Source organism: Lissotriton helveticus, chromosome 3_1 (assembly GCF_964261635.1).
Source record: "Lissotriton helveticus chromosome 3_1, aLisHel1.1, whole genome shotgun sequence".
Taxonomy (NCBI): domain Eukaryota; kingdom Metazoa; phylum Chordata; class Amphibia; order Caudata; family Salamandridae; genus Lissotriton; species Lissotriton helveticus.
This window is the reverse complement of record NC_136061.1, coordinates 161,392,139-161,418,030: the sequence shown is the minus strand read 5'-3', so window position 1 is coordinate 161,418,030 and position 25,892 is coordinate 161,392,139. Positions and strand designations below refer to the sequence as shown.

Sequence of the window (25,892 nt, the reverse complement as noted above, 5' to 3'; positions counted from 1 at the left end):
GGACGCTGGAGCCATCTGTCGTAAACATATTTAATTTCATTGAGTTTGTTTTATTATGCTGTTATGTTTTACTATTTTTGCATAAGCACATCCCTAATTGACAACTTAGTGTATCCCATTCAGTGGTAAATCGTGTGTTTTAGAGCAAAGAACTTTTTACATGTTATCACATCAATAGCTTTATTGTATCCTTCTCACGCACGTTTACACAAAACCAGAAGGGATAGACTCGCTCCCATTGGCTCTAGTTCTGATCACATGATCGGACATATAGCCAATGAGAGCGAAGCATATGGAAGAGCGTGTGTAACGTTCTGTTAAAGCACCAGTGATTGGACCGGCATTGTGCTAATGCCGGAACCTTTCGTTTTGTTGGATGAGTGAACAGGAGAGAGAAGACGTTTTTCCTTACGTTAATGAAGTGAGTAACATGGCAATGTGAACTGGACAAAATAGAGATAGGAACGGTATGTAATGGACAAGCGTTTCCCCATTTTTGATTTCGTTAGTTTTTCTTGTCAATTTCCCATATAGCGTTGTGTTCAAAGCGAGCAGGACAAACAGAAAAAAGTGAGTGCCTGATAGGCGTTTTTTGTCACAATAGAGCACTAGAGCATGCCCACACCCGGGTGTCATCACAGATGGTCACAGTTTTGGATTTTATGTCAATTAGCATGATGAATATGCATGAATATTGTTTACATTTGAATATTGTTTATACTTTATTATTCCACCACTGATATATAGCAATGTTATGCCTTGTTTCAGCTTAAATGGTCCCAGATGAAGGTCATAGCGACCGAAATGCATTGGACTGATATAAGAACAAAAACGCATATAAAAGATGTTTAAACGATGAACACAAGCAACAAAAGAATGAATTTTGTGTGAAAAAAATAAAAGATATGAACAGATAAAACTTTGTGGAGTGAATTACAGAGGAACTCTGGGTAATCCCCAGTAGGATCTTATAGCAGTGCATCAAGGGATGCTTTCACCTCTTTAGTGGAGAGCACGACTTTGGAGTATTTATGGGACGCCTAAGGCAAGAGGCGCCGCTTTGATTGCACGCTCAACTTACAAGAGGAGCTTTCAAACTGAGAAACTTTAGTCAGACATAATAGAAGCAGTGCGCTCAGAGCCTCTTTCAGCTACAATTCTCTCAGACAGCCACTGGGGGGGGGTGTTGATGTGTGTCTTGCCTTTCCTGAATTAGTCAGGGCTGGGCTGACTAGACCTAGGCTGCATTCAGAGTAGTGGGAGGAGTTATCACTAGCACCTGAATGGGTCTGGTATGCATTTAGAGTGGTGGGAGGAGATTTCCCTTGCACCTGAATAGGCTGCTTCTGCCTTGGACAATGCTGTCTCCACCTCCTTCCAGGAAGCTGCACCAGTGAGGACAGAACTGGGTTTGGCTGGGCAAAGAGCTTCTCTGGCACCAGAGAACAAAGGAATTTGTGCTATAAAAAGTGGGGCCCAGAACTTTAGATTACTGCTGAACTAAGGAACCTGCTAGGGCGAAAGGCTGGAAAATCTGTCAGGAGGAACTGCCACTCTGCTGCGTACTCTGTTGTGTAGGCCGGCTGCTTCTGTCTCAGGCAGGGAAAGGACTGGATTGCACTTTCATCATCCTGCTGTTAGAGGTTTCTCGAAGGGCTAGAAGTAGAGCTTGCCTCCTGTTGGAAGTCTCAGGGATAGAAAAGACTTCAGAGAGATTACTTCTGAACTAAGGAACAGTCAGTCAAAGCACGCTTTATTCGATTTTCAAAAAACCATAAAAAGCACATACAATACATATACATTAAAATCACAATTCATAATTAGATAATACAACAAAGTGACCTAAAATTTTACTAAGCTACATCACGTCAGATACTAATGAAAGATATCTTATTCACAATAAAATGTTCAGTGGGGCTCGTTTTTTCCTAAAATGAAAGGCTTCTGCTAGGAAACTGGCCACACTAAAGGTAATATAGATGTTGCCCAACATCTGAAGGTAAAGTAAGGCAGGTCTAACTTGAATAAAACCCGCCTCCCTCAGCACAGGTAATAGATGTTTTTTCCTAGCAGCAGAATAAAACTCACAGAACATCATAAAATGCGTGGTATCCTGCTCAGAAAATTTATCACAGTCACAAGGGGGTGCATCTTTCGAGTGATTCCATGAAGGATAATAACCTAGAGAGAATTGGATTAGATTGAACCAGAATCTTGTTAATAAAAATCTGTGAAGGGGTCTTGTGACAAAGTTCAAATATGGTTCCAGGGTTGGGGTAGTAATTAACAAGGCATGAGCTCTTATAGATGATTTCATCATTTCCCTCCCCTCTCTGCTAAGGCGGAGCCTATCTGTAAAATGGACTTTAATCCACTTTACATCCTCTCTCTTAATGTTGCGAGGAGATGAGAAAAGTTCCACTCTACCCAAAGCTGAACTAAGGAACCTGCCAGGAAGAAGGGCTGGAAGAGCTGTCAGGAGGAAATGCCACTTTGCTGCATGCTCTGCTGTGTTGGTCTGCTGCTTGTTGCTCTGTATCAGGCAGGGAAAGGACTGGTTTGTACTTTCATCATTCTGCTTTTAGAGTTTTCTCAAAAGGCTTAAAATAGAACTGTCCTCCTGTTGGAAGTCTCAAGGAGATAGAAGACTTTAGAGAACTCTTTTGGAACTAAGAATACTGTCAAGAAGAAGTGCTGGAGAAGCTGTAAGGGTGAACTACTACTTTGCTGTGTTGGCCTGCAGTGGCTGCTTATGTCTTGGGCAATACAAAGACTGAACTGAACTTTCTGCAACTACTTTGAGTGAGTTTCTCCAAGGCTTGAGGTAGAGCATGTTCCCTGTTCAAGAGGTCTCAGGAACAGCAAAGACTTCTGGTTCATCTGCAACCAGCACAGCGGACTGTGTGTTTTGTGATGCAACAGAAGAAAAAGCAACCAGATGCCGTCAATGATGCCGCTGTCGACTCTGTGTCCTGAAGGAACCACGGAGGGCACTGCCACACCTCACACCGCAACCCTGGTCTCTCCGACACGGCGCCATCGACTCCAGTTCATCAGCCAACAACAACGCTTCCGCAACGACGACACTAGCACCGTAGCGAACACCGCATCAATTTGCACCTCATCACTTCGCACCACAGCCCTGGTCTCACCGACGCTGCTGGATGACCGCCACCGAGCCTCTGACTGCACCGCGACCTGAGGGCACTGCATGCTGCAACTCTGCACTTCGCGCTGCAGCCTGACACCTGCCGGTGCTCTTGACTTCAACCATGAGGAGTTCAATCTGCAATGTGCGTGACTTCAAGGGCCTGATGACTCCTGCAACGACCTCCGGAGCTAAAACCTGTGGACGCCGGCTCTTCGAGGGTTCAATGAGACGACGCAGATGACCTACATTTCTAAAAGGTACTGTTTTGCTGGTCTTTCCGACACCGTAACTTGCCTGCGACATCGTCATTTGTTGTACACGAAGCCGTGATAGCCCCGGATGGAGCTATTGACTTCAAAGAACTGTATTTTGAGTCTATTTTTGATTATTGTATTGTATTTTATTGTAATTGCATTTATGTAGTGCTTACTATCCCTGATGAGGCATCAAAGCGCTTTTTTGGCGAGTAGTGCGCCACCCCGGGACCCAGAGAGGATTAGTGTTGAATTAGTATAGTGAAACATGCAAGTACATTTTAAGTGGTGGATAGGTTAGTCAGTTATTTGGATTTGGACGATAGCAAGAGGGTAGAGGAGGAAAAATGGCTTATATTTATATAGCGCTTGTCACCCCTGATGGGGTGTTGAAACACGCTACTCCGGAATCCCATAAAGGATTAGTGGTGAATTGTTATGGTAAAACTATGAAAGTAATTTCAGTGGTGGATATTAGCCAGTTATTTGGAGTGAGAAGAATAGTGGAGGGATAAAAGGGGAAGAAAGGTTTGCATTCATATAGCACTTGTTACCCCTGATGGGTGTTGAAGCGCTTTTCTGACGAGAAGCACGCCACTCCGGAGCCCATAAAGTATTAGTGTTGAAAATTAGTATAGAGAAATATGAAGTAATTTGAGTAGTGGATATGTTATTCAGTTGTTTGGGTAGAGAAGGGTAGGTGGCGGGATAGAAGAGGGAAAGAGGTTTGTATTTATATAGCGCTTGCTACCCCTGATGGGGTTTTGAAGCGCATGTAGCACGCTACTCTGGAACCCGTAAGTATTGATGCTGAATTAGTATGGTGAAACATGAAAGTATGTGAATTCTGAGAACTGCTGGTGGATTTTATTTAGTTTTTGGTCTTGTTTGCACAGTTAAAATATTGGTTATTTTTCTAAAACTGGTGTGGTGTCCTTTTGTAGTGTTTTCACTATATTATTGTTGGTTATCTGCAAATGCTTTACACACTACCTCTGAGACAAGCCTGACTGCTCATGCCACGCTACCAAGGGGGTGAACGGGGTTATTTTAGGAGTCTAACTCCCTTACCTTGACTAGGAAGAAGGGTCCCTACTTGAACAAATGTTCAAACCATTGCCAACTAGAGACCCTAATTTCTATCATTGGTGGCAGCGGTTGGACCAGGACTTGCATTTGTACCTTACATACAGTAATTGGTGTACACCACTAGTATAGTGCAGACCATTACACAACTAAATACATTTTTTTCTGTTTTCTGGTATGCTCCTGAAAGTGTTTTTAACTGAGACAATGGTTAGTTGTTTCACCTGTGAAGTCTTGCGAATATGGAACTTGACTTCTGGCACATGTTCATCTATACTATGAGGGAGATACGCGTGTTCCGCAAGGAAAGGGGGTTGCCTTGAAAAGTAGGACTAGGTCCAGGGAGGATCTAGAGGCAGCCCTATTTCGGATGTATGACATTACAACGCATGCTTTTACATCGCATGCCTTTACAACGCTGTTTTGACAAAGCATGCCTTTACTACGCATAGTGCTTTGGGGCGCTGGATAGTGAACAGTTTAATTTACTATTCCAACTCCAGTCCCCGTGGATAGTAGGGAAGGTGTTGGATAGTAAATTAAACCTATTCCCTATCCTAGAGCGCCCCCCAGCGCAATGCGTTGTAATGGTTTGCGTTGTAAAAGTTGCGTCGTAAAGGCACTGCGTGGTAAAAGTTGCGAGGCCAACACTACCAGTTAAGTCTGAGGAGTAGGACTTTTCTGAAAGAGAGGAAGAAACAGAAAAAGATGGCTGGTTTATTGCTTGCGAGCAGAGGCTGAGAGAGCTGGAAGAAACTGAAGAAGAAGTACTGCCCCTTTGCTGTGTGCTGCCTGGGGTTGGCCTGCTGTGGCTGTTTCTGCCAAGGAGAGGAACTGTGTGTATATCCTGCTTGCCATGTGTCTCCAAGGGCTTGAAGTGGAGCTTGCTCCCTATTTAAGAACAGCAAGAACTCACCCACCTTCTGGGCATGTGCTTGCACCGCATCTTGCCAGTACTGCATCGAGCACCCCCTCAACCCACCCCACACCACAAGCCTTGGCCTCATGGACGCAGTCTGGATGATCGTCACCGAGCCGCTGCCTGCACTGTTTCCACTTTTGCAAAGCAATCACGATGGTTGCCCTGACCGACTTGCACCGACGTGTCAGCCGCAACGAGAAAGGTACTGGTCACGAGTCTGTCAACGCTTTAGCTGGCCCGTACCGACACGGTCAGCTGGAACTGTTAGACTTTGTTGTTTTCAGCATTACGGTAGCCCCAGACGGAGCTACCGACTTGGAAGAACTGTGTTTTTCCAATGTTTCTGCAATTTAAAGGATATCTTGCAAAGTAACTATTTTTACAGTATTTTATGTTGGATTTTTATCATGTTTGGTCTTGTTTGGTTTAGATATAGAATAGCTTTTTTCCTAAACTGGTGTGGTATCCATTTGTGGTGTTTTCACTGAATTAGTGTATGTGTGCACAAATGTTTTACACACTGCCTCTGAGATAAGCCTGTCTGCTCGTGCCAAGCTACCAAATGGGTGACCAGGGGTTATTTTAGAAGTGTATCCCCTTACCCTGACTAGGAAGAAGGGTCCCCACTTGGACAAAGGTACAAACCATTGCCAACCAGAAGCCCCCATTTCTAACATTGACCATGAGTGATGAAGAGAAAAAGACCTATATTTTTATGTGCAGAGACTCCTCACTTTCAAAGATACTACTCGTAAATCCCTTTGTGAATAGCAAACAACCGTAAATGTACACAAGTTTATCTTTGATGTCCCTGTGTCTTTATATTATCTTATGTGTTGTCAGAGTCTCAATTGAACTACTCAGTCCTTGAAAGATAACTTTTAGCCAAGAAGATGACTTTCTACTGAACAGAGACATCTATCAAAGCAATTAGAGAACCATTTGAAATGCAAACGTATCATCAGAAATTTTAGGATTTGCAAATTCTTTAGTGCAGAAACAGTTGTCAAGCTAGGTGAGCATTTTTCTTTAGACATTATGATTTCACTACCATTTATATTCCTAGTTCAAAATTATTTTTGGCTAATGCCCTTTTCTATCATTATCCTGAGTCATAGTTTACTCATGAGAACGTGTCATATGGGAGTTAAGACTATGTTGAATTTAGTGTTATGATCTTTTTGCCAACTGTTCAGTTTGATTTTCAAGAACATGTTTTTGCCTGTTCTATTGGTGTCAAACATAAGTCATTACATTCTATCAGTGGCTCCTGAACATTTACATGTGATGTCTACCATCTTCTATATAACTCCAGAACGATATCACAAAATAGAAGTTACAGTAGACACGTCCACCAAAGATGGTTAAATGTTCTCCTTTGTCCAAATTACCAGCAGTTGAAGAAATTGTTCAATGTTTTTGACTTAAGTTATTTGTTTACATGGATTACCTCTTACCATATTTGCTGATGCAGGTACCGCAAATCTCTCACATTTTTGTAGAGCTCTGTACTAGCATTGGGAGTTGAACAATCAGTGAAATGGGTGAACAGAACAAACTAGTCAACGTTTGGAGCAAATACTATGATGCTACTGAAGTGCAACTCAACATAATTGGGCCACCTATTTACTAGTTGAGGTCTTTTATTACAATAAGGCCGGTTGTAGAGTCACCAAAGTTTAACATGACTTTTGTATGCAAGGATTTCATCCAATAATTTTGTATTTCTTGGCCTTGTATTGATCCTTTGGTTAAATTGGCTGTGGATTATTTGAATCAGTTATAGAAACACTGGCAACTTGTTTGAGATGTTTACATATTTCTACTGTCCAGATGAAAGAATATGCTGGTAGATCCTGGGAACACTCCTTTGACCTGCACAGAAACAGTGGCTCTGTTTTACTTGTCTCCATGTTCCTACTCTGGCAGTTAAATTTCGAATGCAAATTTAGTCCCATTTGATATAATTCATCAGATCAATTCTGTGGCCTTTTGGTTAAAGCCGTCTCGTAACCAGAAAATGCCTCTGTCTTTATTTCATCCCAACTGAAACCATAAATTCCTCATCCTTCTCATCGACAATATGAGGTTCAAGAAATTTACAATTCTCAGATGTTTCGAGGCTGTCTTCAATGTACCTTCCTGTGGAAAGATTATCCTTCTACTAAGGGTTCTTGGGAAGATGCTTCTTCAGTTCATGCCTCATTGTTATTGTGCTGTTTTTTTCAGTGGCACCCCGATGAGCCTGAAGCTTTATACTGTAGCATATGTGGCAAGAGCTTTCCAAACGTTGCAAGAGTTTAGAAGATGGTGTGCTTTTTGGGAACTGGGTGTAGTTTCCCCTTCCTCTAGCAATCAAGGAAGAACCTCAGCAAATCTTCTCAGTATCCATTTCTTGACCTACAGATATACAAGCAATCACATACGTCCACACAACATGGCATCAGTTGCAATAATAAGTGTAAAAACGGGATTGGCAGACAAGAGTCCCCAGAGATAAATATATATGGCATGGGACAACTAGTAGTCCATAGAATGGAACTGGGAAAAAGTAGACAGTAATTGCGTTGTTCCAGTACCACCTCAAGAACACCAGTCACCAAGTTCCTTGGAGCACAGTCTTGAAAAGCGCATCTCTTTGTGTGATTCTCCAATTTTATTTGACTGAATTTCTGGTATATTTGGTGGTCGGGGCAGTGGAGGTTGTCAAACACCATCAGATCAATGTGCCCTACTCAAAAACAAGACAATTAATTGGAAAACTCTAACTAGCATATTTCATATTCTAGTAAATCCCCTGTAGAAATGTGCAAAAGTAGCATAAATGGGAGATTTTCTATGAGAGGTCAGTGTGGTCTTATTCTATCCAGATGAGAGACGTCAGTAACTTGGAAACATGCTTCATAGTTTATACCACTTTATGCAAAACTGCAGCAATTACACGTCAGAGTAAAACTCTTTTGACATGTAAGCTGCTAGTAAAGCCTGCCTTGAAATCCACAGGGCCAGGTTACATAATGGTCTAAAGTGAAGCATGCAAAGTAGGTTTCTGCAGTAATAAAAATCAACAAGTTGCTTACTGCACCTAAGTTAGCTTGGCCAATGACAAAACCTGATTTATGTTGAAAAGCACAATCTTATCATTTGGATTGGGAACAAATTAGAAAGCTTATCTTCTTAGAATTTCACCAACTACAGAAGATCGAATTCATAATGACTCTTACTTGTCTGTACATATAGTCCTAGACAAATCTAATCAGGTTATTTGGGTTCTCTATGTAGGTGTGGTCATCTTCTTGGCTATTGTATTTCTAAGTGTTTTTATCTGTGTGCTTTTAGGGCTTTTAGTGGCCGAATAAAGAATTTTTGACCGACCTATGCGTTTAATAAACTCAAAAGGGCTAGTCCAATAACAGACCGAACTCCAGGCCTAAAAGAGAAATATTTATAGCTGCATCTTACAGACAGAAAGGGTGCTAGTAACCAAGGCTAGAACTCCATATTAGGTTAGTGGCTCTCTAGCAGCAAAATGCTATTTTCACTATAGTGCCGCGTACCCCTGCACCTTTCCCTGGACTAGAGTACTGGCTTGTGAATCTTCATTGAGAGAGAGAGAACCGCAGGATATTGGCTCGAGAGTAGCTCGTAACTGAAGCAGTGACTGTGAAACAACTTCACCCACAATGAGGAACCATTTCTGTGCAGGATGCAGACAGAAAGGAAGTGAACTTCCTCTCCCAGAGACCTCTGAGGCCACACTAACGACACCCTATGATGAAAGAGAAGGTTCATTCCTTAACGTAAGCATGTGCTCACTGCACGAGGGACGTAAACTGCAACAATCCCAGGCAAACACAAACCGCCATAGCAAAAACAGTTGTCTTCATAGTAGGAAATAACCACAGCGCGCCAAATCCAAAGACGCTTGATTGGCGTGCAATGTCTACAAGAGTGAGTGCATACTCCTGCTCACTAGGGTTCACTAAATCACACCAAACAATTCCATGATTTTTCTCCAGAGAGAAAACTTAGGACCAGATGTATGAAGATATGGTCACAAAAATCATGTATGAACCAATAGGTTGGCTCAGAAATTCCAAATTGGGAGTGGATTGTAAACCAAATTACTTCATGAATATTAATGAGATAGGTCACAAATTGAGACTCACTCCTATTAGTGGCCATCAAAGTGATGGTGGCATAGTAGGGTCAGCAGACCACCATGTTTGCAATAGGTTTTCAATAAAGTATACTTTTTATATGCAGTCTGTTTTTCTTACTTTTAGTAAAAGTTTGTTTGAGAGTTGACAGTGGTGCCACTCCACCCCTACAATTTTTTTTTTAAATGGAATGTGAATGGTCGTCAAGGTGACCCTTTTCCTTTTGCATATGTGTTACCACTCAAATTAGGAATATGTGATTTTTCAATGTTTTGCGACCAGGTTACGATTGCAAACCATTGATTCATTGTTTACTGAATCATTGTTTGGAAGGGACACCTTTAACATGCTCCTTACAAATGGCATTTCGATAAGGGATCGGAATTTCCTTTTAAGAGTTGGTAGACATAGCAGTTACAATTACTATTATGTTTATCATAGTCCACAAATCGTCCATATATATGACAGATGATTTTCTGAGTATGCGCCATGAGACTGTTTGAGCAGCATCCATGCCCTCTGGCCTAAAATATGTACATAGTTAAAGTAACCAATAGCTCATAGACCCCCTTGTTGTTCACCCATTCGCAGGCCCATTACATGCTGGATGGTATTTGCCTGTTTCCTTACAAATTAAATGCTGGTTCCTTATTCGAATCTGCCTCTGGAGCATTAATTGACATTTCCTGGTACATGAAAGCAATCCTTGTGGTACTATGAGAGACAGGGCATCACACCTTGTACCCATAATAGGAAAAAGGTAGGAGTTGCTCATTTGTGAGTAATAGTGAATGGTGACCAGTGAATATTGCCAAAGACGTTTGTAAAATGCTTTGAAGTTTCAGTATGTGTGTGAATGAATATGTGTGTGTAGTGTGTGTTCGTTCACATGTGCAAATGTGGGTGTGTACCTGCATCTATGTATGCATGCGTTTTTGTATCTATTCATATGCAAGTGTTCTTTGAGTTATGGGAGTCTGTCTAAGTCCATTTGAAAATGTGTGTATACATGTGCATATATACATGTGTGTAAGTGGTTTTGTCCCTGCAAATGTGTTTTCACGTGTTTAAGTGTACGTTTCATTGTGGAGGGCTTGCAGTGCCTAAAGTTTAGGTTCTTATGGTTGGTTTTACATTATTTGTGATATATTCCAACCACTTCTGAGTGCACATAATGCATTTAAATCACCTTATTGGCTCTTTATCTGCCAAATGTGTGCCTGCTACAGGGTTAATTCAGGAGAAGAAGGAAAATACTGTACATCATTACTAGAAACGATGTGCATGTTCACATGCGTTCCAGTGTGTACATGTGTGTGCAAGTGTTTATTCAGTTGTGGCTGATTCACAAAGTTCTTATGTATATGTTTGTATACTTTTGCATGCATGTGTTTTAGCGTGCTTGTGCACACGTCTAAGTAGGACTGTGTACATGTAGGAGGATGTGCAAGTGTTTCTTCAGATGTATGTGCTCAAATACGTTTTCATGTGTATATGTGTGTGCTTGTTTGTGTTTGTGTACTTAAGGGCGTGTCTGGTGTCTAAAGGTTGAGTGCATATACTTTTTACAATTTCAACCATTTGCAGAGTGTGAAATATGCCTTTACAGAGCATATTTGCAATTTATCTCACAACTATGTTGCTGTTTCAGCCCTAATGTATGAGAAGACAGAATATGCTACAACTTAGTAGTTGACTCTGTGGACCCCCACTTAATAATTTCTGGAACACGGGGACCCCCCACTGGATTATTATTGGAATTCAAATAGCACCCCATTGAGTCATTATTGGAAGCCGGGGACCGTGGTATTAGCATCTTCGATGGATTAAAGCGCAAAACAGTTGCAACAAATAAAAAATAAGCATTCATCATACATAAATGATTAACTATTTTATTCAATTCACACACACATATAAAAACTTAGATACTCCGCCATGGGGTGGTGATGGTAATCCCACCAAGATCTAAATCAGGCCCTTAATTTTTAGTCTCCAATTTCTTTCACATTTACAGAATGCTTTAAATATTCAACTTTAAACTGTGCTTCTTCATTTATATACATTATTATTCTGTTAAATTTATCTAATTTTCTAAGCAGCCGCGGGCCGCCTGTGGAGTCTTCGCGGACTCCCATGGGTCCCCAAACCACAGGTCAAGAACTATTGATGTACCTAATCCCTAGAAACAGTTTTGAAATAAATGTAGTCTCTGGTGTATTGTAATATGCAGGATATACACCGTACACATTGTGAAACTGTTACACAGTGGTTGAAGGAGTCACTGTTGCATTCATGTTTAGGAATGATTTCTATATGTCGGTGATGCATGCTTCACATTGTACAATGTTTTAGGCTTGTTGAACCTTCATATGTACAGGATGGACTTGTGTCTTGGAAAGGTCAGTATGTATAGCTCCATATCTGGGACTGTGTAAAACATGTCTATTATGTATGTTCATGAAATCTCATTGAAGGTGGGTAAGGGTGAGATAGCACCTACGTTGCACCTTTCACATCTGCGACTGGGAATATTTGTAGCAACCAGAACAATGTTGAGAGATATGAAGAAGATGCCTGTAACATGTGTTGATCAACATGTGGGGGAAATATTGAATATGCTTACATCACGGATGAACCTGGTGCAAAATGCTGTTGGAAAGGTGTCAGGTGGGATGCTCGCATGAGTTTATGGGTGGACATAATGTCTGGTCTCTATACTTTAGCACTCAATATTATGTATATGAAGGATTCTTTTGGAATAGGATTGGTTCTAAAGCTTGCAGCCTATGCTGACGGGGCTAGCTCTGTGAAGTTGCAATTGTATTGCATTGTATTGCAGCCTTTATAAGGCACTAAGTACTCATTTGGGGTGATGAAGCACTTATCTACACGAGTAACATGTTACACTGTGGTTGGAAGGATGGTGTCTTGGTTTTTATCTTACATGGTAAGTGTTTCAATTTTGTGTGTGATGGCCACTTTGATGTGGTTATCATGTTATGAGAAGCAGCACATAGCAGTATGGTGGATGATGAAGCGTGAGAGGCAGACACACAATTTTATGTTTTTCAGTATAAAAGGGATAAAGGGACCTGCAGAGCTGTGAGCAGCTCTGCAGGTCCCTTTATAGTATTTCATATGATATAGTCTGCTTAGCTGGTTACTACTCTGGGCTGTCGAATCTGATATTTTGTGTATAGTTTTGGGCCTGAGCTGGCATGGCTGGAAGGACAAAGGATTAGACACATCTGTTGGGATGGGAATGTTTCTTATCATCCCATATCTAAGTGTCTTTGTGAGATGTAAAGAAGTGGTCAGATTGTATAGATATTTAGGACCTGCTGTGGTGAACTATATTAAAGTAATTTGCGTTGTGCAGTATTCTTTGACAGATCTCTTCATTTATTTCATGCCTGCTCATTTGGTGATGTCTGTTTCTTTGGCTGTTAAGTGCTGGTGATGGACAACCCTTAAAGCAGATATGCCTGATGTGAATTTAAGAGGTGAACATTATAATTTAATTTTCTGCTGAGCACTGCATATTATGCTTCAGTATTTTTGTGGGCCATAACTGTTATTTATTCAAGAACATAACTATATAATGGCAACCATAGGCCAGTCCTCCTTAGCTTACCTGCATATCGAAACCAGTTTGCAGGTTGGGTTGTTTGCAATACATAGTTGTAAGCTGAGGATAGCATTTGAGGGTGCAACTTTTTTCTGGGTTCTGTTGCTGGGAGGTGGGTGGTGCATTTGTCTTGGAAATAGACATGTTTTCGACTGCCTTCAGATGTGTATATGCTCCTATACACCAAACAGATCACACACAGGTGGTCAGCTGATTTCTTCCTCTATAAGGAAGGGCTCCTCATAAAGTTTGCACATTTGTCCCTCAGGAGAAAACAAATTCAAAAGAAATAAACATGTAATTTGTACTTGTGCGGTAGGAGCTGAGAAGGGTGTGAACGTCTGGGTGTCTTATGGTAGAAAGTGTGGTGTTTATCTCTACGGCAAGAATGAAACAGAGGTTTCTGTAGAAGCATCTCTTGTGGTACTGGTGGGTTATGTTGGAGTCCCAGAGAACAAAGCACCATGTAGGCTTTATAGAGCAGAGGCAGAGGGTTCAAAATCATCCGCGGTGCACGGATGGCCTAACCCCATGAGAAGAGAACCCTACATTGTCCATGAAGAGTAGGGCCCCTACCTTCCTTTTGAGAGCGATGACTCATGTTGAGATTATGGGTGCCTGGATGGCAGTGCTCATGGACACTACTGAGTGATTGCAGGGCCACTTGCTATTTCATTTGTCATACCTAAGTGTTATAAAATTGTATAGAGTTATATCTCGGCCCCAGAAGGTGCTTGAAACTTCTGGTTTGGTTCTTGTCTTTTAGCCATCATTTTAACAGCTATACATTTTCTACAAGTAAATAAAGACCTTACCTTTTTAAAGCAAAAGCTCTGTGTCTGAATTCCAAACCTACTACCTCCTCCTTGACCGTTCAACCTAGCTATTTTTGGACACAAAAGTCTACAAGGAGTATAAAGTGATTACATCCAGTTTAGTGACCCTCGCAATCATATCTCCCTTTTTACAGCATTATTGGCTCTTCTTTCTTACGAGAGGCCTGGTTGGTGCCGGTGCGGCCAGCTACTCCACCATAGCACCGACCATCATTGGAGATCTGTTTGTAAAAGACAAAAGGACCTGGATACTAGGAGTCTTCTATATTTTCATCCCAGCTGGAAGGTACTATAGTCATTAATTTACTGTATGTAACTGCTGCATGTATTTGTTTATCTGTGTTTAGTTGTGCATCACCCAGAGGGATTAGACTGCTTAGAGTGTAACATATGAAATAATAGATAAATAGTGAGTGTATTACACCCAAGGATTAAAGTGGATTATGGTAATGAGAGCTCACCAGTGCATCATTCCAAGGTAGAGGAGATGTTCTTTGGTTAGTTGTTAGTTGAGTCACAGTTTGAAGAACAGCTTTGATCGGTGTTGTTGGGTGAGTGGTGATTAGTGCATTGCTTTCATAAATGTGTCACAAGATGAGATTCTGAAGTGTTCAGAAGGTCATAGACGGTTGGAAGGGGTTTCTTTTATGCAGTAATTTAAGCTGGAAAATTGTGGTTGAATTCAGAAGGGTTTTCAATGTCAAATCCCTGGCTAAATATGTTTTTACTCTGAAGGAGTTACTTGCAAAATTACGAGGGGGACAACATCTTAAACTAAGTTGATTGCATATCCTCAATTTCACAGAAATTCAAAATGTATTTTTTCGGATTTTCTGAGAGACTATGAATTGCAGTAATCTGATTTTCATCCTTTGAGGATAGAACAATTATCGTGTTTTATGTTAAGCTTTTTAAACCATTGTCTTCTCCAACAATTGCATGATGTGTAATACAGGTTATGTTGCAGGCAGGTGGAGAAGACCTGAAAGTTCCTTGAGGGACAGAGAGGGGTCAATAAAAAAAAACAAGGATGTAGCAAAGGATGAAAGACGGGGGAAAGTCATATAACTTTCCTAATGCCTAGCTACTCTCGAACAACGAGTTCAGTGGTTCTTCCATTTATAAGTGAAAACTTAGCTTTTGTTGGGTTGAGTTTTAGATCTGCTGTATACAGACCAGTTTCTAATGATGTTCAGGTAGGATGTAAGCTTAAGAATTCCAAAGTGAAGGACATTTTAATAGAGACAGGTGTTGTCTGTGTATTTGTGGATAGTAAAGTTTTAATGGCTGATTGTACTCCAAGTGGCTACATGTACAAGTTGAACATCATGGAGTAAGAATAGATCACCGTTGCCCTCTAGACAAGTCACAAATTGATAGAAATCTGGAGAAATCAATTTGTATAATTTGTTTTCTGCTAGAAGGTTGAGAGGTGGAACAATTTAAAACAGTTGTATCTTCATTCTTTCTTACAGCGGACTGGGATATATTTTAGGATCCAGTGTGACACAGGCTACTGGAGACTGGCACTGGGCACTCAGAGTAAGTACTATTTCTAAAATGTACTTTGTATGTACAAAAAATAGAATTTTATTTTTTGTCCTCCTCCATGACCGTCCACCCCTTCCTGCTCACATTCTAAGTAACTCAAACCATCAAACTTTAGTAAGGTGCATTCTTTTTGATAGGGAAGCAAAGTTATGTGTAGTTCCTAGTATTGTCCTTAATATAGTTTGCAAAGTTTCATTATTACCCTTTGCCTATCCCCGAGCACAGTTATTCTTATACCAGTGTTGACTGGTACTGAAAATAGATGTCCTTTTTTTACAGCTACTGCAAAACCATGGCATACTGGAAATGGCATGTTAAATTACACTCATGTGCAAAATGATCGTGAAAAAGCCAAAAGACGATTTTGCATAGAGGATCTCTACCTTTGCTTATTGCGTTTTTGTGTGTAGTTTGAAACAAACCTTAAAGTAATCAGCTCTAGTCATGACTTGAGCCCTGTTCATTACCCAACTCATAAATTTCTCTTGACTCTCTATAAGATCCATGTGGAAGCATGGCTATCTGTATCAACACAACCAAGCAGCTACCAGTACTGTTCTAGCCATTGGGTCTTTCAAAGACCACCCAAAAAATAGCCAGCCACAGGACAATAAAATAGTTTATGGTATAGTTGCAGGACAGTAAAACTAAGCGTCATTTTCTGACTAGATCTGAATGACATTTTTTGACCCCTGTCCACCAAACTTTTAACACTGTTTGTTTTTCAAAAGTAAACTCCCAAGTTATAAAAAGAAAAAGAGTGTGGGGTCACTATTTCTTTATATCCCTCACCAAAACATCAGACCGTCCACGCTAAATAATGTGATAATTGTGATAGCTTTTCTCGACAACTCCTATTTTATCGAGCCGTCGGAGGTAGCTTTCTGTCCATGAGGTCAAAGGGGGCTCTGCCAAAGGGAAGCCGATAGTCCACCTATCTCTAAGGTGGACTATCAGCAGACCATCAGTTTGGTGGACTGGGTACTCTGTTGCATTTGTGATGGAATACCCTTTCCGCTGAACACTAAATCACCCCTTTAACCCCATTGCTGCTGCCGACGTACCGCGGACGTCGCATGCACTACCTCGGTAGTGCTGCGCACGTCCGTTGAACGTCGTGGCCCCGCCAGCACAATAGACCGTTCCGCACTAGCGCGGAACGTTCAGCGCAGGCAAGGGGTTAAATACTGCTAATCAAATAAGCAACTGTGTTATGAATACTTATAGGCATGAAATGCAAAAAAACGCCTCAGAAGTGTCCTGTTATTTTGCCTCTCCTTGGTGATGTACATAAAGGCTTCTTCATAGGTTGGTTGGTCAAGGCATGTTGATTCATTGCTTTGGCACAGAGTCGATGGGCACCGGCCACTAATCCTTCCATTCTTGAATCCATAGGTCACTCCGTGCATGGCCGCACTGGCGCTGGTTCTTCTTGTTCTAGTCGTTCCTGATCCTGCACGAGGGGCGGCCGAGCAAGGAGCTGGTCAAAGTGCAGCCAGGACACCATGGTGTGAAGACGTCAAAAGCCTGTGTAGGAAGTAGGTGGCAGTACAAATGCAGTATTTTTAGAAATATGAAGGCATCTTGATTAAGCATTTTACTCTTACTCTTTTAATATGAAGGATGCTTCTATATTTCAATTTGAAGAACCAGGCAATCTTGTTAAGTGGGTTCTCACCTCCCTTTCCACATTACTAATATCTGTAGGGCATCTGTTTACTGCACAATGGCAACCACTTGGCATTCCAAAAATGAGAATAAAACAGTTAATCTTTTCTTCTAAAGCCACATAGCCACAGTGCTCAGCAAATTGCTTCTCCAAAGGGATTAAAGGGATTCTGGCAGTCAGGGATTCAACTGAAAGCCATGATTTTCTTATTTGATCATAGTTTTATAAATTATGCCATAATGGTTCCATAACTAAATTCCTGTAGTACCCATTGAAGCCTGCAACGGGTCTCATCTGTGGGGGAAGAGACAGCTTTACAGTAGACAATGGCTGTGTTTTGGTCTGAAGAGGTTGTATTTTTGCTCACCTGCTTTGTGGCCTAAGTGGGCTAAAACAGATTACTGACCTTTCAGCAAACTAAAAGGCGAAATCCAAAGCATCCCAAAATGTATGGATAGACAGCAGAAAAGAGTGTTACATTATTCGGGTATCAAACAATATATTCATAAACTAACACAGATTATCACGTTGAATAACATGTTTAAAGATGGCTGATGTGTATAAAGGTCACACTGTTACAATTTGACGTTTTTGATGCTGTAAACAAACATCAAAATACACCATTATTGAGGTTTAAAGTCACATAAATATATTCAACTGCATTTTGACAAATTGAAGTTGCAGAGTGTTTTGATTCCAGTTGGGCAAATATACAAGATCTTCACCGGGGCTAAAGTGTTTCAAGCATGTATGGAATAATTTTATGTTAGTCTACACCACCAGTGTAGGTCAGTCTGCCACAAATAATCAAAGTGTGATTTAAGAGATATGATGTTTACAGGACTTACAGGGCTTAAAGAGTCACCAGTGTAGAAAGGCCAATATTTGAAGTAATAAGGGATGGGGTTGACAGAGTACACTTATGTGGTACATGCACAATTTATATTCTGAAAACATAAAGGGGGGGCAACGTTTTATAAGACAAGCACTAATGGATTAGGTAATTATTTATTCTAAGGAGTCAATGCCATGCGGTATACCTCAGGATACTGTCATGAAAGCACCAAACTGTCTGATCAGTTTCCTAGCTAATAGAGGTTGGCACAAGGAATGATACTTTTGTGTGCTACAAAGATATTAATCAAATCTGTAGAAAAGGGAGCCATACTGATTAAAAGCTCAATTAGGATCAATGTCATCCATGTTTGACCAATGACAAACCACGGATCTTTATCCCTTGGGCAGAAACACAGAACTAGGGAGTACTTTGTCCAGTGCACAAGTACTTCTCATGGTTAATAGTTACTTCCCATCCTCACATAGATGACTGGAGCTTTCTTCAGACTAATGGTATTGACTTCAATCAATCAGTCGGGATTTGTAGAGAGCGGCTGATCACATGTGAGGGTATCCAGGTGCTAGGATCCTGCTGTGATCAGTCAAAGACCCAGGTCTTGAGCCCCTTTCTAAAGTCCAAGAGAGAGGGTGCTGTTCGAAATTGGGAGGGAAGGACATTCCAGGATTTGGCGGCGAGGTAGGATAAGAAGCGTCCTCTGGTGTTGATTTGACTGCTGCGGGATGTGAGCAAGGGCAAGGGAAGAGGAGCACATGTATTAGAAGGTGGTTCTGGCAATATGGGCCGCCCGGATTTTTTGCGGTTTGAGCACATAATTGTTGAGCTTTTACTGTGGGGGAACCTCACAAACTGGGACTCTCCCACAGTGAACTCAGGATGTACGAGACTCCCTGGGGATTTTACTGATGTCCCCCAGGCTTGTCCATGCCGCTGGAGTATGGGGCACCCCGCTGGTTGCATGCAGACACATGTGTACATGCGTGTGCACACGGGTAGGGGCTGCGCATGGGAGATTCCTAGCGTGCGCAGTCCAGGAGCAGCGACAGAGTGAATGGTGTGGCAGGACTTATGCAGAGTTGGGTGGTGATATGGAATCGGCTTTATACACTGAAAGGAAACATGCCAGGGAAAGTCAGTGTGTTTTGCTATATTTTTCACTTCATTATTCCCTTATGGGGAGGTGGAACCCAAGGCTAGAGTAACTTCCACAAGGCCTACAGATTCCAGACATGCACTAAAGTCCCGTGTAGCGGATGTGAAAATAAGTATTCTGCAGAGTCCAAAGTCCTATTTGTACTGCTTTTGGGTCGTCCAGAAATGTAATATTTCTCTGAGTCCCTGACTTGGGTCTCACCCTGGCAGGTTAGATTAATAACCTTTCTTACCAGAGCAAAGATCTTCCCTTCAAGGAGAAAAGATAGGTGGAGCTACAAGCCAATCCATCAACTGCTGTAGCTGGGTGCCAGGCACCAAGCTGAACCACAGTGAAGGCAGTGAAGAGGGAAGGAGTTGGGTTTCAGAGGCCATGTGGCCAGAGACACAGGACGCCGCCATTTTGAACAAACCCAGAGGCTGGACAAAAGGAGGGAGCAGGGGCAGGAAGTGATGTATCGCTGTTTGATAGGACACACAGAGACTTCCTGCCAGCCCCCTACTCAACTTTTAAAAAGTACTTTCACCGGAAGAGAAGCTCTCCCTGGGGTGTGGTCTGCTGAGGCAGAAGGTGCTGGAGCCTGGCAATGGGCAGTTGGAAGGAGAGACCCCCTGACTGTCACCCAGGTCCCTAACAGCACCAGAAGAAGTGCCCAGGACCGGTGCGCAGAAGCAGGGGCCTCTGCGCAGGGAGAAGAGAGGCACAGGGAGCCAGTGCAGATCGCTTTCTGCAGAATGCCCCCTCTTGGAGACCTGGAGGGCAAAGTGCTCCCAGTGGCTGGGGGACCCCACCAGGAGCAAGAAGACGCAAACATTGGGCAGATTGGACTCCCAGGGGCTGAGATATGGCCCCCGGAAGGTAAGCAACCTTTAACTCCTAAGAAGACCGACGACGAAGCACGTGGGGCCACGCCGTGGGTCTCAGACATGCCACCGAGGTGGGTCAGGTCCCGGGGGCTGCCCTCAAGGAGAAGTAAAGCCGGGGAGCGCTGTGTGAAGGTGCCCTGAATGGGGACCAGGAGCCCACCCAGGCCCCCATCGAAGATGGAGGTGGGGGAGCGCCGTCGTACCCCACGTGAGGACGAAAGCCGAGGCGCGCCGTCACGCTCCCCATGACTATGCCCCCACGGGGTGCCAGTAGCCCACCCTGGCCCCTGACAAAAATGGCGATGGGGCGCGCCATCGCGCAACCCCATGCAGAGGAGGAGGAGGGGCCCAGGACCCTATCCCAGGGCCCCGAAGCCAAGCCGGGGAGTGCCGTCGCGCTCCCCGTGTAGGTGTGCGCGAGGGGGCCAGGAGCCGACCCTGACCCCCGAAGAAGGGCCGAGGTTGGGGAGCGCCGTCGCGCTCCCCAAGACGGAGTGCCTGGGGTCGGGACCCCATCTCCGGGCCCTGTGAGGAAAAAGAGGGGGAGTGCTCTCACGGTCCCCCGTGGCCCTGCCTGAACAGCGGGATCCGGCGTGGAGCGGGCAAACCAAGTCAGAGCGGCCGGCTCCCGTGGCAGCACGCGAGAGTGCTGGCCCATCGGGGAGCTGGCAGGGGCAGCCGGGAGTGGGCTCACGGGCTGCCCTGCAACGAGGCGGCAATGCGGGGGTCCCGGGTGGGACTGGAACCCCCGAAGGAAAAGAGGATGCAGCAAAGCGGGCGCCTGGGTGGGACCGGGCCCCGCAGGACTAATAGCGGCGGGGGGTGGGCTCTCCGCGTGGCAGCAAGCACTCACCGGGAGAGGAGCAGCCGGGGGTGGGCTCCCCGAGCTGTGAAGTATACCCTGGGGGTCTGGGTGGGACCGGGCCGCCCACCGAAGAGCTGAATGCGGCGAAGCAGACAGCCGGAGGATCACGCTTTTCCCAACTCAGCGGGGAAGCCGCTAATCATATATGCATGCCTTCCGATAATGCCTTGCAGGCCCTGCAAGGTCAAAACATCATGTGTCACCACCACATTAGTGAAAAGGTTCAGGGGGAGCTGCTTGAAAGGCGCAGTCTCACCCAGCATGAACCTGGAAGTCCCTCCCTAAGTGTCTTGGGTGTTGGAGAGAATAGCCCCTCAAGGGCTCAGCATGCATTTTTTAAACCTTCTGAGCTGGAACTTTAGTTCTTCAGCTGAGGGTGATTAAACAGTGCTTCATGAAGTGAAGGGCTGAGGTGGTTTATGTCTGGAAGAAGGCATCCCCTGGAGGTAAAGAGGTGTAATTGCACCACAAATACTTTTAATAATGTTATTCTTTATAGAGGGACTGGAGTTTATGTGTCTAATGTGAATAACATGATTAAGGTGGAGTCATAAGCAGAGTTGATTTAAGTGGCTAGACATTCCTGCTAGGGTGTCTGACTGTATTTACTTAAACCTGTGATTTTATCTGTGATGCCTTTAAGTAATTGCAATGCATTCTAATGATATTATAATGTTATGAGTACTGTCACTCTAAAGTGATGCTTAAACATCTATTCTTGCTGCTGCGATTAGGTGAAGAACCCAGACTGCTAGTCCGTAAGATACAGAGGTGCATACCTTATGGTCAGTGGGAAATGCTCGGTCAGGGTTGTGTGTCACCAAGGCAGGTTTACCTATTTTAAATGCTGGTGGAAGTACTGGGGTGGGTCGCCACTGGGATGGTGCCAGTGCGCAGGGCCCTTGTTCCAGGCTATGATCGACTAACTGCATTGGGGGCAAGATGATGTGCCTACATGGGAGTGGGGGTACTAGACCTCCTCCCCTCCCTTGCGGGAGAGCTGGAGATGTTATGCAATGCCACAAAGTAATTCCAACAGCTTATGTATATTTGTTAATTTGTGCATAGTATTGAGTAGTGTGTGTGTTTAATAAATGTACTCTTACTTTTATAAAGCAAAGTACAGACTTGACAATCAATTATTGAGTGTTATTTTTGCGCACCTGCAAATGACGATTACTAGCCCACACCACCTCACTTGAGTAAGCTTCAGACTGCTCAGCAACGCTACCCTCTGAGAGTCAGGCGCTACAATTGAGTGTTTGATTTTCAGTGAAGGACAAATGTAGTCATGTTATTTGTGCAGGTCTCACAGATTCTGCCTCGTTTTCCAACAACAGGTGTCTGGAGGGGATTGTGGTAGCTCAGGTGGGGGTTGATGCAGGCCGGTCCGAGGTCATGGAGGGCCTTGGAGGCGTGTACCAATAACTTGAATTGGCCTCTTTTCCGGGTGGGAAGCCAGTGGAGGTTTCTGAGGTGGGGGAGATTTGGGTCTGTTTGAGGAGGTTGACGATGTGTCTGGCAGCTGAGTTCTGTTTAGTCTGAAATCTCTTCAGGAGTTGGGTGGTAATTCCTGTGTAAAGTGCATTGCTGTAGTCGAGTCAGCTGGTGACTAGGGTTTGGATGTCCATACCTCATCTGCTCTCGGTATTGAGTAGCTTTCTTTCGGCAGGTCACACACCTTCAGTGGTAATTGGCAACGGCCTTCTGCTGTATTGTGTGACAAAGGGATGCACTCGCTCCACTCGTCCTCTTTATTATTCTCATATAGCAGCAGTTCACCTTCCTTATTTCCAGCTGCCACTAGGAGTAATAAGCTTACTGCATGGCTGCAGAGGGGTTTCTTTCATTAATATGAAAGACTATATGAGTTTGCACAGTGGGACTAAGTGAGAGTTTAGGTCAATAAGGGATTCTCCCCACTGAACTTTTGTTGCACTGTACATGGGTCCAGGCATTTGTCCAAAAGCTTGCCGTGCTCAATCACCCAACCCTCACGGCCCGATCTATACTCTTCCAATACAGGTAAGAGAGAAGAGATGTGGTGGGTCATTTCATATTGCTGAAGTTTGTAAGTATCAAATAGAAGCCACTCAATGAAAATCTCAGATCTCTGTCCGTTTGTCAGCAAGGACACCCAAAGGATATTTTAAAATGACTCTCACCCAAATTTTGGATGCTTCCTCATTGAGTCCACTCTACCTTGAGCACCAAGGGGGCACCTATCTTTGGGCAAGATGCAACCTGCAGGCATTTTAATATTCTCAGATCCTTGCGCCCAAATAAAAGTGTTCCCATCGTGGTCTAGGTAGAGCCCATCCAGATATGCCAACGGTATCCAGGCGAGGACTCAATGATGAGGCATGCCAACTGGAAACTTCTAGTGGGTGAGTGTCCTTTTAAAACACCCGTTGGTTGTCAGGCAAATGGACAGAGACCTAAGGTTTTTAATCAGTGACTTCTGTTTTTGATACTTACTTACTTCTGTTCAGTTCTGGACTAGATTGCATATAGATGAAAATATTCTACATGGCTCGTTTTGAACTTGAGGCATAGCAAATCATCCATCACATAATGTAACAGTATTTGATGGTTACTTTCTCTTCCATTTCTCTTAGAGAAGACATTTTACAGTGTGGCAAATTAAGCTCAAAGATACTGAATTCCACTCCTTTCTAAGTTATTTGACTGCAGGCAGACACCAGACGAGGGTAATAGAGTATCCCATTTCTTTCAAGGGGCTCCTTAAGGTCCACAAATGTGTCTTTATGGGTTTTTGAACCTCTCAACAAGCCATTGGCCTGGGAATGGAAAGATGTGAGTCATAGGCTCCAAAGAAGGGTGAAATTATCTTTGCACCCATGTCAAACATACCATCTTGAAAGAATTCTTATTGTAAAAATCCCTGTCGAAGCACCTGCTATCAGTGGGACAGAAGGGCATCTAGGATTACTGCATATGGGTAAAATTGGAAGAAACATCATAGGCATAAATGATCTTCGGACCTTCTGCCTGGTCTTAGTTGTTGGTGTGATCTGTCAGTTTGTATGTTCTCATACTCCTGGTTCAGAATGCGCCAGCTGTCTCATGTGATTTTCCACCAAACCTGGACCTGTGCATGTGGATGGTATTAGAAAGTATTGTGGGTGGTCCATAGTGCTTTATTCTCGTTGTGGCTAGTCTCAACGATGGTGTGCCCCCAAAGAGGAATGTCTTACAGCCTTTCCTGAACTAGAGTCTACGATCACTGAATCTGTACCCTCCGTTGATGCTTCCAGTGAAGACTGTTAACAAGTGTGATTTATTCCATGTGCTTCTTCTCAATTTTTGAATATGTCAATAGTTGTGCTTCTTTGTGAGTCTTTTTGTTGACTCCATATTGTGTCCCATGTGCGTACTTTTGGTGAGTTTGTGGAGTGTCCCACGGAGAATGGTATGTCTGCGACAACGTTCTTTATGCTTGTGCAGTTATGACAATCATTTTGTGAAAGTTATGTCCAAGCAATTACTTTGAAAACACTAAACCATGGCAAAAATACGTACAGAAAAACTGATTCTATTAGCCCTTAGATATAACCCCAAATAAGATAAAGGGAGTAGACTAAAATGGATAAATAAAAGGAGTAGCAAGAACAATAATCCCAAAAAAGACAGAATTCGTCCTGTTTCCCAAAAGCAAGAAACAAACAAATTGACTTCCCTAAGTTTCCGACCCCAGCTGAGAAGCAACACTAAATCACTGCCCTCTCCTTCAAAGAACACATTGCAAAATCCAAAACAACATGATTCCAGCTCTCCCTCCTTAAGAAAGTGAAACCCTTCCTCTCTGAATCTTACTTCAGAATAGCAATCCAAGAAGTAGTACTTTCACGCGGTACACAGACAAAATATCGAAAATAAAATATCGATATGCAATAATATCGATGTTTTAATATCGATGGTACAGTATATCGATGTGCCATAATATCGACAGACAGAATATCGAGATTAAGGTATGTATGTTAGTAATATCGAAATTTAGTTGTTTAGTGTTATGTATTTTATTTTGTTGTTTATATGTTTGCTAAATATGTTTAGAAATGTATGTTTGAAAATTAGTCATTTTGTTAACATTTTGCGTTTTAGTATTAGAGCGGGTTGTGTGTTTATAGGGGAATAGGGTGGGAAGTAATTTAATAATAATTAATTAATTAATATATGTTTGTACATATTTTTAATTAATAATTAATTGGTAATTAATTAATATTAATTAGTTAATTAATTAATATAAATTTGTACATATTTTTCATTAATAATTAATTGGTAATTAATTAATAGTAATTAGTTAATTAATTAATATAAATTTGTACATATTTTTATTTAATAATTAATTGGTAATTAATTATTATTAATTAGTTAATTAATTAATATAATTTTGTACATATTTTTAATTAATAATTAATTGGGAATTAATTATTATTAATTAGTTAATTACATTAATTAGATTAATTTTTTAATATATATAATTGTTTTATTGTTAATTAATTATTTGGGAATAATTAATATTAATTAGTAAATTAAATTAATTATAGCTAATGTGCTAATATATTTACTTTATTGTTATTGTTAATTAATAATTAATTGGTAATTAAATAATGTTAATTAATTTTGGGTAAAGGAGTATTTTTAGGGTTCAGGGTCAGTTTTCAGTTCTTGGGTAAAGGGATATTTTTGGGGTTCAGGGTCAGTTTTCAGTTCTTCGGTAAAGGGGTATTTTTAGGGTTCAGGGTCAGTTTTCAGTTTTTGGGTAAAGGGGTATTTTTAGGGTTCAGGGTCACTTTTCAGTTCTTGGGTAAAGGGATATTTTTGGGGTTCAGGGTCAGTTTTCAGTTTTTGGGTAAAGGGGTATTTTTAGG

At 42.4% G+C, this 25,892-nt stretch overlaps 1 protein-coding gene across 1 annotated transcript in view; it reads left to right on the top strand.

Moving 5' to 3' along the window:
• The window catches only part of LOC144824453 (protein spinster homolog 3-like), a 340,991-nt gene that overhangs the window by 53,204 nt on the left and 261,895 nt on the right, over window positions 1–25,892 (top strand). Inside the window, exons 4-6 of the mRNA XM_078683551.1 lie at window positions 14,172–14,323; window positions 15,513–15,579; window positions 16,984–17,126. Of these exons, the coding sequence (XP_078539677.1) occupies window positions 14,172–14,323; window positions 15,513–15,579; window positions 16,984–17,126 (362 nt within the window). The remainder of the gene's footprint in view (window positions 1–14,171; window positions 14,324–15,512; window positions 15,580–16,983; window positions 17,127–25,892) is intronic.